This window comes from Gnatocerus cornutus, chromosome 1 (assembly GCF_029298725.1).
Source record: "Gnatocerus cornutus isolate USDA-ARS CGAHR chromosome 1, icGnaCorn1.1, whole genome shotgun sequence".
Lineage (NCBI taxonomy): Eukaryota > Metazoa > Arthropoda > Insecta > Coleoptera > Tenebrionidae > Gnatocerus > Gnatocerus cornutus.
The window spans coordinates 32,284,423-32,301,860 of NC_142233.1; the positions used below are offsets into that span (position 1 = coordinate 32,284,423).

A 17,438-nucleotide genomic window follows, 5' to 3' on the forward strand; every position below is an offset into this window, starting at 1 on the left:
ACAAAAATATCAAGCCAAAAATGTTTGTAAATTTCCTAAAATTTTAGGAATGAGTCAAATTTTTGTTTTTATCTTAAAAATTAATCGTTATTACAACTAATATTTTGTTTTCTGGTAAATTTGTAATATTTAGTGCTGCAAAAACTAATAGCTAATAATTTAAAACAAATAGCTTTATGTAAAAATTAGACAAAAATTCTTATTTCTTTTGCATATCAAAATTATAGTTTTGTACTTCCTTTAGTGTGAGCAATTTTTCTGATTCCAAAACAAAACATTTACTAAATTCAATAAATCAGCCTCTGGAAATGTCTAAGAAAAAAAATGTCTGAAATCATGATCATGATTTTCCCCATCACCAAATTAGTCTCTTTTTGCTACGAAACACGTAAATCAATTCCATTCGTTCCTCTTTTACGAACTTATTGATTAATGATCCGAGCTCTCGCAATTAATGAGTTATCAATAATGATCGGTGCTTTTCAAATCAGCATTGTCAGATAATTTATATAATTGTGGCATTTCTTGCACGACACTCATCCCTAATAATAAAGATAATAAAACCTCGTGTAGAATTACACCACCCCTAAATTAAATTTTCGTGTAATATTGTTAAAACTAACGTCCCCTGGAGAGTAATTGATAAAACACAATATCATCAGTCATTTATCATTCTTGTTATTTTCTTTGTACATCCACCTATAAATATTCCGTATAATTTTCCTATCAACATGTTTAATTTATAGGCAGTTGAAGGAGCACAAGAATTATTCAGGATAATATCTCGTACAAACTGTTCAGAAACACAAACAATGAGTGTAATCCAAACTGAGAGTTTGTTGGTTTTGCCCTCATGGCCAAGTGAAAATCTATTGATTGGTAATATTTTATTCGCATATAGTGCCAGTAGTAGTGATCGGTGCGAAATTCCGAAAAAAAGCCATAAATCCCCCTAAAAATCATACACGGGAAAATTTATTACCCTTTTACATGCCCTATAAAATTTATGGTTCATAAAACTTATTAATTTGTCCAACAATCAGAGGACACGATCACTGGAAAAATTAAATTAAGTCGAATATCGATCCGTCTAAACACTTGAAAATTAATCAAACTGGACAACGTCAAACGTCCTGATAAATCCCCATTTGGGTCAAAAATCAAAGCAAATCTTTCTCCAGTTCGAAAGGATCTCAATTCACCATGTCAGTTTAGTTTTTCTCAATGTACATTCGCGGTCTAAATTGGAACCTAAGCCGGACTCAGACCCTGAAATAAAATTGCCAGTGAATTTTATCGCAGGACTGAGACCCCGGTATTAATATATTAGCGACTTTTTTAATGGTGTGTATTAAATGAATACTGTTGATGCAGGCAAGGACTTGTGGATGGACCCAGGATGTAGCAAAAGAAAGAATCGATATTGAGAAGGAGCGTGAGACGGTATGCGCAATGCGCATGTTTATTTCTTTTCAATTTTTATCAATCGAAAGTTATGCATATTCAGATTTTTTACAATTCTGTAGTTAGACTAGCTAGAAATTCAACTAATTGCTTTTGTGAACACTTCATTCGCATTTTCGCTCTTCTTTATTATTATTATCGTCACCATTTTTACGCATGTTTTGGTTACACTTTGTTTATCATGGAAATTTACGCACTTTTGACTTGACTGACCACGAAACTGTATCATTGGTCAGTGTTACTTTTTGCGCCAGTTTATGAAATGAAATTAGAGTGTTCGTGACGTTTACACCACAACTTCGGTTTCGCATTCCACTAAGGGGAGAGGGGAAAGTTGGGGGGTATTTTCAGGTGCAGGTAAGCGGACAAGTCAATGACTTTTGCAATTATTTTCCTGTCAAAATTGGAAAAAAAAGTCGGAAAATGTTGTTTTCTCGCACTCTAATTTCATTACTTTCATGCTCATAACAATTTCTGTTTCGTTTGAAGACTCCGTTATTACCGACCCCCCCCCCCCCCCCCAAGTTGAAGTAATCGGCACCTAGATACATCAAAGCGTATCCTGGAACCTTGACCCCCGAATTTCCATAATTCGGTTTGACAGACTCGTCCTAAATAGATAAGATCTGTCTGTTCTACTTCCCTATATTTCGCAGCACCTCTTCAATATTTTATACTTTGCTTTAGTCGTTTAAAACCGTTTAATTGGTGCATAATTCAAACCTAGATTTCCGCCAAAGTTTGCAGTACAAGGAACTTCCGTCTCGTAATCTCCTAATTCCGCTCCCAGGTTTTATACAAGTGCAACGATTACCTCTTTAATAACTAACGAGATTAAATTGAGTTAACTAGTTGTTGTCCGACACATTATTTAAAACGTCGATGATTTATCATGTCTCACAAAGCGGATTTTTAAATGGAGTTAATTTGGTAATTAAGGTTATTCGTACGTGTGAGCGGTCTTAAAATAGTAAATCAGACGAAAGTTCAAGGAAACAGATAACGACTTACTATTTTTACTGGGGTTGTGACGCTAAAGATCGATGGTTCTACTTCATGTCTATTCATTAGTCATGGTTTGGAGTTAATTTATCTAAAACAGCAAATTCCCCGGTAATTTTTAAGAATACAAATCTGATTTTACTGATCAAAGGATAACTGACAAATCCAATAAACACAGTGAAGAGCTTTTTTGCCTGTCGATTCCGATGAGGAACTTCTACGATTATTTTAAAGGAAATCGGTAGCTTCCGCTGAGTTTTACGCCTTCATTCGTAACTGTAATAACTAGATTAGAATAATGATAATGTGATTATTTGTTTCAGAAACGTCGCCTTTACACTTTAAGTAAGTTGTTAGAGGATTGATCTATTTAGAATCTTCCTCAGTCTCTTACTTAGTTGCATGATTTCTAATGTTTTAGACTTCTTTACGGCTGCTACTGAGACATCTTGTAACTTTTATTTCGAGCCTATTTTATGTCTTTTGATTATTTTAACGGGGTAAGTCTATTACGCACCACTTCTTTGCTTCTAGTGGTTCTAGAACAACAAAATTTCTACACGTTTCCACTCTTATTGTTAGTTCATTAAAATCAGATTTAGATGTGTTACAGCCATAAGGATACAGCCAAGAATTCTGAGAAATAATATTTGAGACTTTGCCAAGCGAGGAATTATGACGATGCAAACATTTTCTGTATTGAGATAAAGTTCAAACTTCAAAAATATTATCAGTCGTCCTTGCAGACCCCGGAAGGGACCGGAAATTTTATAAGCCAAGTTTAGATTTCCTTGCGAAATTCTCTCCAAGGAATTAGAACCTGTAAAGAAGAGATCATGTTAGAGTTATTTAGAAGAAAAGCGAGTAGATTTGTTAGTTAGAATTGTTGGTTAGTTTTTAGTTACGAGTTCAAGTTGGCAGGAAAAAACTGTGGAAAAACAAGTAAGTCAGTAGTATTTTAAAAAATTTTGAAAGATAAATTTTGGAAAATTTTCTTTATTATGGCGGTTTGACACGATCACTTTTTTTTCAAATTTTTACGAATAACAATTTGAGAATTTATTTTCAAACAAATATTCTAGTGACAAACAGCGAAATTTTTAGAACGTTTTAAAATTCACAAATAATTTCACAATTCTGCGTCAACAACAATGCGCCAAGTGAAGAGAAAAATCCCTTAAACCGCTGATTTTGGAGGTTAGCAAAGAGTAGACATTTTTCTGCATTAATTTTGTGACAAATCTTGAACGTCAATTTGAAAGAAAAATTCTCAAATTTTTACGAGAAAAAATGTGATCGTGTCAAACCGCCTTTACAGGTGCAATAAATTTTGAACGAACTTTGTAGTGGTGTAGTGAAAAGTCATTGCTAAAATGGAATTGACTCGTAATTCTAAATCCGAAGTCCGTTTTGCTCCTTTACATAAGGACTATTTTTGTAAAATAAGCTTTTTGACGCTGCCTTTACTTTTGTATTTTTCCGTTTTGCTTAAGAACTTGTAAAATAATGAAACTTTATGATACATCAATGAAAAGGTAATTAAATAATTTTCCTATTGAACTATAAAAGTTCCCGAGAAGAGTCAGTTTTTGCCAAGATATTTGAAAAACTGGAAGTTCCACTCTACGAATCCATCTCAGAAATGTTCTGAATGAACGAAAAATCGTCATTTAGCATCAAAATAAGCGAGTTTCTCTACGAATTTTGCAGATTTCGTGAAGATTTATGTTGTTTTCTTGCAATTTAGCCGTTAAACCTCGATAAAAACTGAAAGTTTTCTAGATTTCAAGCTTTACTCTGCGGATCTAACCCAGAAAACAGCCAGAATAGACGAAAAATTGTCATTTAGCACCAACATAAACAGAATTTTCTACGAATTTTGCAGATTTCGTAAAGATTTCTGTTGTTTTCTTACGCTTTAGCCTTTGAATCTTGATAAAAACTAGTAATTGCCAAAAACGAACGGTTTTGTTTTTTTTTGCACGGAATTGAGTAGGTACTTTGAGTTTTTAATGTAATATGTAATTATAAAGATTGATATGTCTGCTTTCTAACGCAGTGTTAAACACGTTATTATCTCTTGTCATTTGGAAGTTACATTACAAAAAATATGAAGCAAATTTTAGAAAAAAAAACAAGGGAAAAAATCTTGCCTTTCTTGATGATCACTTTCGATTTATTGATGATCAGAATGGAAATTTATAGATAATGAATATACAGCAACTGTTAAAAGTTGGTGGTCAAGTTTTTTTACATTTCAAATAAATTTGAAGACAATACAGTAATAATAGTTTCAAATTTTTTTTTGCCCCAAGTTTAATTTTCCTAAAATTGATGGTAGCTTCATTAATTACTCCCCCCAGATGGTCTAGAAAAAAAGTAAAAGTTAAAATTTTTCATTGTTTTCTGTATTGTAACTTCTAAACGTTGAGCAATTGCAATGCATTTGTCAATGCGTTTAAAAGACAAAATCTCAGTTTTTTCAATGATGCATTACAGTAAAAAATCGACGTAAGAATTCTTGAGATACATGCAAAAGTGCATATATAAGTCACTAAAAACAGCAATTTGTGGAACATAAGATCAGTTTTCAAAAATATCATGAAAAATACTAACCCCAGCAATAAATTTTATAAGTCGTTGAAAAGCTTATTAAATTGGCTTTCCAAAACACGGTCGAGCAATTTCATAAATTTTGAGAATAAAAGAAAAAATTATTTTTTTTACAATAGAACTTAAAAAAATATCTATGAATCCGGACCTGGCAGAGCAAAAAAGACTTGAGACTATTCCATTTTAGAAATAGCCTTTCGTTTCTTTTGTACAATTTTTTCAAAAATTTTCAAAAATACTACATTAATTTTGTATTTTAATTAAATGAATGCGACATTTAGAAACTGATAATGTAAAATTATTTATTCTAAAAATTGTATGATTTTGAAAAACCAGTATTCGAGACCTCCAAAATCCAAAAATATACAGCGTGTTGCACATAAAATAAGTGAGAGTACCAATTTTAATGTTTTCACTACAAAACTTTAATACTTTAAAGGCAACACACTGTATATGAATCTACAATGTGATCACAAAAGATCGGCGTCCAAAATTCAGACCTTTTTAAATAGGAATATTAAAGAACAACCATAAAATCTTGAAATATACGATTTGATTCATGATAACGTCACATTAAATACAACAGCTCTACGTTATGACTAACACTGAAATATTTACACTTATCCCACCTCCAAATCACAAAACCACAAATTGTGAATTCCCTCCTGGTTTTGAAGATTTAAAGCCAAAGCCCGATCTTCTAAAAAAATTAAATAACCCTTGAATAAAAGATAGCTGGAGGTCATGAATCGCAACAACAGTATACTCAGCTTGGTTACAAAACGCTCTTGTTCTGCAACGCTCCACAAAACCAACAAATTGAGATTTTCAGTAAAACCGTTAAAAAACACCTTTGAAACTTTTATAGCGAATACGAAAATGACAACACCGTTAAACTGCATAAAATTGAATTTTACCGTCGCTGTAGAAACGTGCGATATCGCTCTGAGAATGACAGCATCGCTATTGCACGTGATGAACTAATTAACAGCAAGCTAACGAAATATGCCAATATGAGTGGTTGAAAGTCTCTGGGAAGAAATTCAACATCTGGTTATTGGTTATGATACCTGCATCAGACAGTCGTAAATCACATTCTTGGTAATAAAAAGACATTTCAGCGAACGCGTACACTTTTTAACAGATCAATAAATTTTATAGTAACTGAGTGGTAACCGAAGTGCAGTAATAGCAATAATCTCGTGGCGAGCATTGTTTCAAGCGCAAAGATGTTATACATTTTTAACTTCCAACGGGCGCTCTTTAAGCTCTTTCTACCTCCATAATATCTCAGGAGCACTTCATCAATAAATAATTCTTTCCCTGAGGAGTGCTTGGGCGTTCGGAGAATTAGTTGCATTTAATTGATATTAAGTTGGGACACAAGGGAGATGTTAAAAAAGAGAGAACTTGGCGTATTTAAGAAAAAATGTAATTTCTTGTTGCAGGAGTGTCTTTATCAAATACGTGTCTTTTATAGCTGTTAAAAACCGCCTACATGAAAAGTATCTTAACATCTAATCTGTAAAATAAGCATATTGAGCGCAATCCCATGTCAAACTAAAGCAGACAGTTTGATGGAAACAGGATTATCGCCGAGTTTAACAGGCGCTAGCGGCTTCTGAAGCGGCTGTTTCCTCCATATGTGTAACCTTCTAAGGAAATTAAACTCATCGATACACCTTCCGCGTTAAAACTCACCTGACTCCGGCAATTAATTAAATTTTTTTTCGCAAAAACAAACTCAAGGCGGGTGATAAATGACTTGTTTTTTCGCCTCCAGAACAATAGATTGTTTACTTCATTAAAATATGGGAGCGCGACCCCAACTCAAGAGGGTGTCGCCATGAATGTCTAGGAAATAATTTGCCTTTGTCAAAGCGAGGTGATCTGATCACCACCCACGATACAGAGGGATAACATCTGGGATCGCTGTAGGTGTTGCCAACAAAAGAAGTATGTCGCGGCGAGAAGGCCGATCAATACCCCAGGAGGCCGTCGTACGCGCCCAACAGACTAAATATCTGCCACCGTTCCCCCCAGATCAGCACCCTGACTTCGAACTCTTGTCGCCGCTTATTGTTATCCCGCGGGATTTTTAAGGACAAGGAGGATACAAACAACCCGGCGCATCCACCATTTTTAATTGTATCAAGGCAATTTGAAATTGTTAAACCGATCATCACTCGTAATAAAACTGCATCCGATACGAAATGAGTTGAATGAAATTTAAGAGCAAGCGTTCCTCGCGAGTCCCATAAAAGCGGAAGATCTGCCCCTGGATGATCCTTCAGATCGTGAAAAATTGTGTTGATCATGTCACTGGTGCCGGAATCAAACAATTTCATTTGGGAGCTAAAGAGAGATAGATCCGCGATGATGGTTTGTGGCGTTTTTGAAACTGCCAGGTTTAATGCAATTACAAAAGCTATTAATTCCTGAAAAGCCACAGTCGGTTCAGTTTTGTGTTGTAAGCTTCTTTGTTAAGCGCCTTTCAAAAGGCATTCTATTGTTGGCTTAACAAAATGCGAATAGTGTTTAAAAATTACATTTTAGATGATTTAATGTATGCAACGAAGTTGTATAATTTTTGCTTACGTGCGAAGGGTTGCATGCGATTAACGCGACCCTTTTAAGGTAGGAGGAATTAGCACTTGCGTTTCGCTGATGTGACCTTTTAAAGCGTTTTATTAGGTGTTTTAAAAAAATTGGGTTGTTAAACGTTTAACACATTGCGGGATAGATTAGATAAGGCTAATCGTAGCGAAAAATTATAAGGTACATGGATTTTGACACACGGAAATCACCTGGAAATTGAAATAACTTTTCGAAGGTTTTGGAACCGCAAATTTTTTTGGTTTTTGTAATCTTCAGCTAAATTTAGACGTACAAATTTAAAGACAACTTCAATATTTAAAAAAAATAAAATTTAAATTGTAAAACCGCAATTTTTTTTGGTTTTCGTAATCTTCAACTAAAAATGGATGTACATATTTAAGGACGACTTAAATATTTAAAAAAAAATAAAATTTAAATTGTAAAGTTCTGTATGAGAAAGAAGAAAAAATATAAAATTTAAGAACTTTGAACTTTCGTGAATAACGACGATCAAAAATTTCCGACATCCTTCACTATAAAATTCGTAATGTCTTGTAATAACTCGACCAAATTGCAATATTGTAAAGCAAAAGACTCAAATTTTTAAAATTTTTATTCCAAAGAAAAAAAAAATGAAAAATGATTTCAATCATTTGAGCGAAATTTTGCATAGTTGGTTTTAAATAATCTAAAGAAAAAAGATGTAAAGGAATAAAAAATCTTTGGAATTTGATCGATCTGAAACATTTTTCAAAGAAGCTGAAATCTAGGAGATTTAATTAAAACAACCAAAAGCAACAAAAATCGCTATGTAAAAAGCAAAAAAACTAAAAATATATAAATTATAGAAAGTTTGGCGTATTCCTAGAACCTAGAATTCAAACCATTAATCCGTTCACATTTTAGCATAATCTGATTTCTTTTCTATTCATATAAATGTAGAAGCATAAAAAACATTCTAACATGAATGATCGAAAAAACGGACCTATTTGACAGTTTGAGGCTAAACACGACTGATAGTAGTGAAATTGATTCATGACAGTGCTACCAACACTACCGATAAGGCAAGGCCCCCTTCAAAAAAACTTAACTACTCCACCACTTAATTTCCCAGGATACCACACCTAAATTTGTCGTTAATCAACCCATAACAGATACGAGATGAGGCTTCGAAATAACAATTATCTATGCCATTAGTTTATGGATTCCACGGTAACTGGCCCGTAATAAATCAATCTCGTTATCTAACCCCGCAATTGGACACAATTATCGCCCCTTTTTTTTGCATTGTGAAAATATGTTCTTAATCTACCGGTTTTAGGCAGTTATTTAAAATACGATTAAACTCAACGTACTTTGGGTGATCAATACGCATCAAGCGAGTGAGCACGCACGAATAAATTAAACACAAATTGAGAATAGATATGAATGCAAATTGACTTCTCATTAGCAGTCTGTTTTTGTGTGTTCATTGAAGATTTATGGATGTGTGAACGCATCAACGGCATAACGCGCGATATTTTCAGTTGGTCGAAACTGGAATTCTCGGAGGTGAAGTCTTCTCCGGTTCCACTCACGTCAAGATAAGATTTTATTATTTACTCAAACATGAAACTGAGTTATCGCCATCACTCGAATTTCCTAAGTCAAACAGACATTCTCTCGGAAGGAATTACCCGGCGCCTCCACCAAACGTACTCACTCGCGATTTTATAGTTATTTTACGACATGATTTTACCAACTATTCAGGTGTGTTAACCGCACCTCATTCTGGAATTTACGATACAAGAGCATGTAGGTGTTATAGTCGAAGGCGAGGTGAGATAATCTAACTTGCAGAAGACGCCGACGCAATCTTCGTTGAATTGAACTGCCTTCGCTAGATAGCGCTATTGACTTCGCAAACAGCTGCGTGTTTAATTCGAGACATCCGCTCTTTTTAACGACCTGTTGTAATTTCGTACGGGGATTGCAAAACACAATTTCATATCGGCGACGAACAGAAACATAATTTCGATTCGCCTACATTTTCAGGAAAAGTTGGAAGCTTGCCCACGAGATATGAAACGAATAGACTTGAATTTTTTCATCAGAAAGGTAAAGAGAGGAAAGGTCAGGATGTGGGTTTTCATTGATTTATCATTCACAAACAGTAGCAACATTTAATTAAATCCAGGCAAATTTGTAATGAAAATACAGGAGCCGCGTTAAATGAGGACGAAATTAACTGCGGAATTGTTATAACTAGTGTTAAACAACAAAAAGTTATGAGATGACTTTAGAAAGAAGGAGGTTCGAAATTGAACTTTATGAGCTTAAAACTTCTGAGCTTTTCCAAGTTTTAAGAGATGATCTAAGCATCAGATACTTATTTCAGAGATTAGCTAACTCAATTCTAAATCATTCGGTAAAAGCTGCAAAGCTGAGTGTTAGTTTAGTCGTTTTGAAGCCCCTCCAAGTTGTTGTAATTGCAGAAAAGTTTATAACTTCGGAAGTTTCAAAGTACGCATTAACTCGATGTTTGTTTATTCCAGGAATTTTTTAGACTCCCAGAACCCCACAGAATTCTATTATTCTTTATCTAGATTCTTTCAAATCTTGCAAAATTTTTTCTAGAAATCTGAATTCTACAATATTTTAGATTTTAGATTTAGTGTCTTTATTATAAATTTTTTTATTCACTAAGAATTCTTATGGTTTCTCAATAAATTGCAATAATTTTATGAAACTGAAATAAACCACAAACAAAGAAAAAAAAAGAAAAAACGGAGAATATCTAAATTTGACAGCAAGATCTCCGAAAATTTAAATTTAAAAATCAGAGAATGGCCCAAAATTTAGCCAGATTTAATTCAAATGCAATAAAATTTCAAGAAATTATTATTTTAGGTCTGTTTCTTAAATGTGCTAAATTTCAAAAGTTTTAGAAATTTTTATTTATGAATTAACCAAAAATTTCCAACGTGTTGTATACAAATTCGTAAATTAGGCAGTTTCAATTTAAAATTTATGAAATTTTGGGAAATTAATATTTTAGAGTTCTGTCTTAAGTGTGCTAAATTTCAAAATTTTAGAGCAAGAAAGAGAATTTTTAGAAATTTTTATCTTCGAATTAACCGACGTCCCGTATAAAAATTGGTAACTTGGGCAGTTTTAATTTAAAACTAATGCAATTTTGAGAAATTACTATTTTAGATCTGTTTCTTAAATGTGTTCAGTTTTAAAATTTTACAGGAAGAAAATAATTTGTATAAATTTTTATTTTCGAATTTACCAAAAATTTCTACCGTGTCGTATAAAAATTCGTAACGGGGGCAGTTTTATTTCTGAAACCATTAAATTTGACAAAAATGTTATTTTAGATCAGTGATTTATGTGTACCTACTAAAATGTAAAAATTTTGAAAAAGTAATTCAGAAATTTTACTTTTTACAAAAACCCAAAATTTCCATCGTGTTTTATAAAAATTCGTAACTTGACCAGTTTTAATTCAGAAAGAATAAAATTTTGAAAAATTATTATTTTACATTTGTTTCTTAAGTGTGCTAAATTTCAAAAATTTAGAGCAAAAAGAAGATTTTTAAAAATTTTTGTTTTCGAATTAATCAAAAATTTCCACTGTATCGTATAGAAACACGTAACTTGGGCAGTGTAATTTAAAACTAATGAAAATTTGAGAAATAATTATTCTAGATCTGTATCTTTAGTGTGCTAAATTTCAAAATTTTACAGCAAGAGAGTAAATTTTTAGAAATTTTCATTTCTGAATTAACCAAGATTTCCACTATAAAGTATAAAAACTAATAGTGAGCAGTTTTAATTTAAAACTAATAAAATTTTGAAAAGTTATTATTTTAGATCTGAATTTTAAGTGTGCTAAATTTTAAAATTTTGCAGCAAAAAGTAAATTTTTAGAAAGATTAATTTTTGCAGAAACCCAAAATTTCCATGCTGTCGTATAAAAATTAAAAATATTGAAGAATTTTCTAGAATTCTCAATTCTATATTTCTATAAAATTGAAACTTTAAATATTTTAGATTCGAGATTTAGACTTTATTTTAGATATCTTATGGTTTCTCAAAAATCTGAAAAATTCTATGAAACTAAATTAGACAACAAACAATAAAAAAGCCTTTCATAACTAACATATCATTCAAGAATTCCGAAGAAGAAAAGCTTGGAAATTGGAAAAACTACGAAATAGAAACTCCAATTTCAAGAATTAAAAGAAAAAATCCAAGAAAAACTTAAAGTAATCCACTTAAAGGTCTAAAAAAATCATTCAATAGTGTAAAACAAAAGAGCTTTAAATATCAAAATAAATCGTACCAACATAAAAAAAACCAAACCCTCTAAACGCCCTCGTTCTTTTTTTGTAGCTAATAACAGTGTTACGCTTTGTGTGTCGCCCGATCCAAAAACTGCCCATTACGCCACTTGTGCAACCCCACGCCTGTGAGAAATTCCATGAAAATTTGAAGCAAAAATCAATAATTGAAGTGCGGTTTCGAAATTTCGTGGAAGATGAGCGTGGGGGATAAGCAGAGTGTTTTTCATCGAACTAGCGTTCATTCATTCTCTGAGAAGCGTCTTGCAACAGATGGCTTTGTTTTGTTTCAGAACGCAAAAAGTAAATGGCCTTTAAGGCGTCTCTTGCTACTGTTTTCCCAGACGCTATTTGTTCGAGCCGAGTCGTCATCATAAAGCAGTCCTTAGAACAAAGAGCACCATCTCGGGGGTTAAATAGAGAATTGACCTTTTCATGCTGTCACGAACCTGGCACAACAAGATCATTTTTTTACCTGGGATATTTTGCCATCTGACGCTATTAAATTTTCATCGGCGATTTGATGTTTTCTTTAAACTCGTGGAGTCGTTGCAATGTCAGCTAAATTATTGAAATTGGATCAGAGCTTTGAGATGGAATCTACCTCTGTTGCAAAGCAGATCAGTCTTAGTTAATAAACGGAAGCAGACTTCGAGTCTGATTGAATCAATAAGAACGGAAAGAGGGTCTTTGAACCGGTTCACATACGCCGTAAAATAATAATCAGAGTTCTTTTAAACGGAAGGGAAAATGGGCACGACACATCCTCAATTCATTTCAGTTTGGGTATTTTATGTGGAAAGTTTAACAACCCGTTATTTTGTGGTAAAACTACCGGATAAATAAATAAAATCGTTGTTCCTTTCAGACTGAAAATAAACCAAAAGTGTGAAATTCCCCGGAATCAATGACTCTTAATATTTAATTCCACCTAATGCACCTCGTGGAGGCAAAGTATGCGTCACTAAAACCACAAAAATGAGCAAATAAATTCAAAAGCACACATCACATGTGGCAAACGTCCAGAGACATTCCATATTTTTTCAGAACACCCATAGGAAAGCCCATTTAAACGTTTTCATTATTTTTATAGTGACAACACAAATTGTGGCCAACATAAACATAGAAACATGTTTGCCAGCTGAATTTAGCTGCACAAACAAAAACTGCAGAATATTAATTAATTATTCGTTTTCCTTATTAACATTTCGACGAAAATCTCAAATTTTCATGACAATGATCAATGGAAACATCCGCCCGAGTGTAATTAATTAAAAGTTAAAAGTAGTCTGACTCACAAACTTAATTGCTTAGGTACAATCGAGTTGAAAACTGTTTAAAGATGGGGGGTGGGTAATCAAGGGATGAATAATTTAAGTTTTAAAGCGGTATCGTGCCCAATGCTTAAAAATTGGAAAAAGATTTTGGCCGGCGCATCCACCAATTTTAAGTGCATAAAAATGAGTTTGATGCATTAAAATTATAAATAATTTAAATTTCATTGGTTTAACATTAAAACTGCTCAAATTACGAAAATTTATATTACAAGGTGGAAATTTTTGGATCGAACAAAAATAATTTTTTTTACAAATTTTCTTTCTTGGTCTAAAACTTTTAAATTTAGTACACTTAAGAAACAGTTCTAAAATAGTAATTTCTCAAACTGTCGTTACTTTTGAATTAAAACTAGACAAGTTACAAATTGTTATACACAATAGAAATTTTAAATTTTTGCAAAAATAAAATTTTCAAAAAGACTCTCACTTGCTATAAAATTTTACAATTTAGCACACATAAGTAACTGATCTCAAAAAACAATTTTTGCAAATTTTATTGTTTTAGAAATAAAATTGCCCACGTTACGAATTTTTATACTACACGGTGAAAATTTTTGGGTTATTCAAAAATTAAAATTATTAAAAATTTGCTTTTTAGCTGTAAAATTTTTAAAATTAGCACACTTAAAATGCAGATCCAAAATAGTAATTTCTTGAAATTTCATTGGCTTTGAATTAAAGCTGGCAAAATTAAAAAAAAATTATACAACACGGTGAACATTTTTGGTTAATTTGTAAATAAAAATTTCTAAAAATTTACTATCATGACTATCACGAATTTTCATACACGGTAGAAATTTTGAGTTTGTGCAAAAATAAAAAAAATTTAAATACTTTGACTTCATCTAAAATTTTACAATTTAGCACACATAAGTAACTAATCTAAAATAAAAATGTACCTATCCAAATTTCATTGTTTTAGGATTAAAACTGCTCAAATTACGAATTTTTATAGGATGCACACAAGACTTAGACGAAAATTTGATTCGTTTGGGGTCATTTCTATGGTGAAAATTTTGGGTTTGTTTGAAAATAAAAAGTATTTATAATTAATGCAGCACTTCAAAATTTTAACTTTTTGAATAAAATAAGATTTTTTAATATTAATTTATCCAAAAGTACATATATGTAAAATTTAAAAATTTCTAAAACTACGAAATTAAAAAAAAATAAAAAATTGATTAACTAAAATCTCAAAAATTTGAGTACTAAAGGTTCTCGAAGAAGATTGCAGAATTTTGAGGAAACTTTAGAAACCTAAGAATTTAAAATTTTAATTTTGTGAAAATAGAAAATTGGTAAGTAAACTAAAAGTACACAAATCTGTGTACTTGAGAATCTCAAAAATCAAACAATAAAAAATTGGAAAAACTTAAGAACCAAAAAAAGTAGAACAGCATTGAACTCAAAATCTTAAAATAAAAAATGAAATTAAGAAATAAATGGAAGAAAGCGTGGAATAAATGGAAAAAATCTAGGAAAATCTGAGCCCTTCTAGGCGTTCCTGTAAGTGCGCAAACATCATCTCCGCCGTCGACAAAGTTTCTTTCATCTTTCTTATTGCCTTAATTCGTTATCGGTCCGTTTCCGATCACTTTAGTTCGATCCGCCCCGACAAACATCACCGTTCCCCGTTTAAACTTCATTCACTCTGCATAATGTCCCATCATACCCAACTTTAGGTTGTAAACCTTATTTGAATGCAATAGAATCCGCGTCTGGAGGCACATTAGTCGATAATTATGTCGTGAAATTTCAAGGTAAACATTCGAAGCCGTGGGAGCAGTCCGTCCCGGAACGAGAAGGACTCTTCACGCGTGCGCGAAGCAACTCACCGGAACCGCTTTCCGACGCCCGGAGTTAGTCCAGTGGAGGCAAAAGCCAGCACCGGCTTGTCACAGTGGCGCGCTACGGTCTCGCCCGCCTCGTGGCGGCTCGCCACGCCATCTGGCGGCTGAGGCGCACCGGCTCCCAACCCTGCGACAACCCCACGGACACGGACTCGTATGTACCCCACTAACTCCTGATGCACGCTTATGCTTCGCTGGGAATCTTCACTTTCGACAGGAATTTTGCTTCTTCTTTCTTCTCTCTTCCACTAGCTTTTGGGGCGGTGTGGTGTGGGGCACACGTGCCACGCATTGCTTTTGTCACTTCTGGGTTTGCGCGCCGATCTCATCTGGCACTTTCACAGTCTGATTCTGACGCACTCTAATAAAGACGCTCCTTTATTATGCCATTCATTATGGGGCGAGTCTGCATTTAAATCCGACAGTTTTGTTGTTTGTTGTTTACCATGTAAACGGGGAGTATGCTGTTAAAGCCCGGGGAACAAGTGTTTTATACATGTGCGGATTCAGACCTAAAGCTCTAATAAATACACATGGATGCTCTTCTAGACACTACTTCATCTTAAACTAACAAACCCATTTCTCAGTTTGGCTTTTGATTTACAAATTAATTCCAAATTTATCCTTCAATCTAATTTTAAGTTTCTGATTTGCGAAACGTTTGTTTCTGACGTAAATAGAGTCATGCTAGATATTATCATTATGATAATTTGTCAGCAAAATTGCGTGTCTTATGAAATATGCGTTGTTTGCTGTAACTAATCGCAAGCTAATCTCCACCGAATTTAAACTCTAATTTTAATTTTACCCCAATTAAAATATAGTTTAAAAATGGTGGATGCGCCGGGCAAAACAATTTTTTTTTGTTGTTCTAATACCTACAAGCAAAACTAAATAAAAATATTCTACAACCAAATTAATAGCCAAGAAATATTCCTCGCCGCCATAAAATTCGCAATTATTACGACAAAAGCACTTGGGCGGTGAAAGATTGTGGCAACTTTAAGTAGACATTATGACGTAAATTCTTAACTGTATCATAAATTGATACGCAACTTGGCCGACCATAACCAATCATTTACGAGTAATGCTAAAATATTGTTAATGGAGCGGCTGAAAGCGGTTTTAAGACGACACCTATTTCGACCATTAACAGATCAATAATTTGCACTTATAAATTATAGAAGTAACGTAATTAATCATTAATCCAAACCTTGGGTGCTATTTTGTTTTTTTTCCGCAGAACAACTAAATTTGAATCAATATCGGTGCACGGTAATTTCAGACAGAAAATTTTTCCAACCACAAATCGATAAAAACCTATCATAAATAAATGGGTTTCCACTACACATTTCCTGTGAAATATTAATTTGGTTGTAAATTCCCAATTCGACGAAACTACTGTTATCTTTATATCTATATTGTATTATTTGGGACTAACATTGACGTGTTTTATAAAAATTTACGATGTAGACTAATGAGAATTTTGTCATAATAATTACAGTCGGGGAATTACTTAAACTTGGAATTATTTATTTTGTTTGTTGCTGTCACTGAAATAAAATATCGGATCGGGTGTTTTTTTGGACATTCTCCAAACGATAAATGGTTCTTTTATTTCGGAAACGCTCCGTTATTTTCTGTCTAAGTATTCTATTATCCCGCTTTGTTTGCATTTCATTATTAATGTCGCGCATTTGTCACACTTTCCAGAGCGTACGTCTTAATTAAAAAATTCATGGGAGGTGCATTTCCCGCCATTCAATTTATTAATTTCTTCCAACGCAAAAATGACTTTTATTGGTGTTTTATGACCGAGTCGAAAGAGTGCTCATAAATCAAAGACAGACCCACACTCGTGCATAAATTTATGGAAAATTCTGCAACAAACTGCATTTTTCTCCCTCGTCACTGTCCCAGAATCCGGACTTACAACTTTACTACATTAAATTGCTCAAATCCGATTAAAACTTGCGAAATGAGTTTAAAAATTTATGAAAACGAGCCTTTTAATTCGCTTTGTACCGTCCACTTCTTAATCTGTTTTCGGAAGTGTAGATTACATAATTTCACGTTGCCTTATACATTATTCGCTTTGTTATGGAGGGTATAATTTGAATCTAGTTCACCTGTTACAATAATCGATAAAACTAGAATAGCAATTTGATTGATTTAATACTTTCTTTGGTGACCTAGGTAATGAGTCCGTCTAATCAAAAATTAATCATAATTCAGCCCGGAAGTGG

General features: G+C 33.1%; 1 protein-coding gene across 15 annotated transcripts in view; it reads left to right on the forward strand.

The window, feature by feature from the left end:
* Positions 1-17,438, forward strand: part of Ih (hyperpolarization activated cyclic nucleotide gated potassium channel Ih) — a 98,844-nt gene that overhangs the window by 22,147 nt on the left and 59,259 nt on the right. For 11 of the 15 annotated variants that reach the window (XM_088040637.1, XM_088040649.1, XM_088040666.1 and 8 more), the window contains exon 3: positions 2,790-2,811. The exons of 3 other annotated variants lie outside the window; for them this stretch is intronic. In XM_088040637.1, coding sequence (XP_087896763.1) covers positions 2,790-2,811 — 22 coding nt within the window. Of the gene's footprint in view, positions 1-2,789; positions 2,812-15,328; positions 15,347-17,438 lie in introns of those variants that run through there. One more of the 15 variants, XM_088040743.1, reaches the window with a different exon arrangement.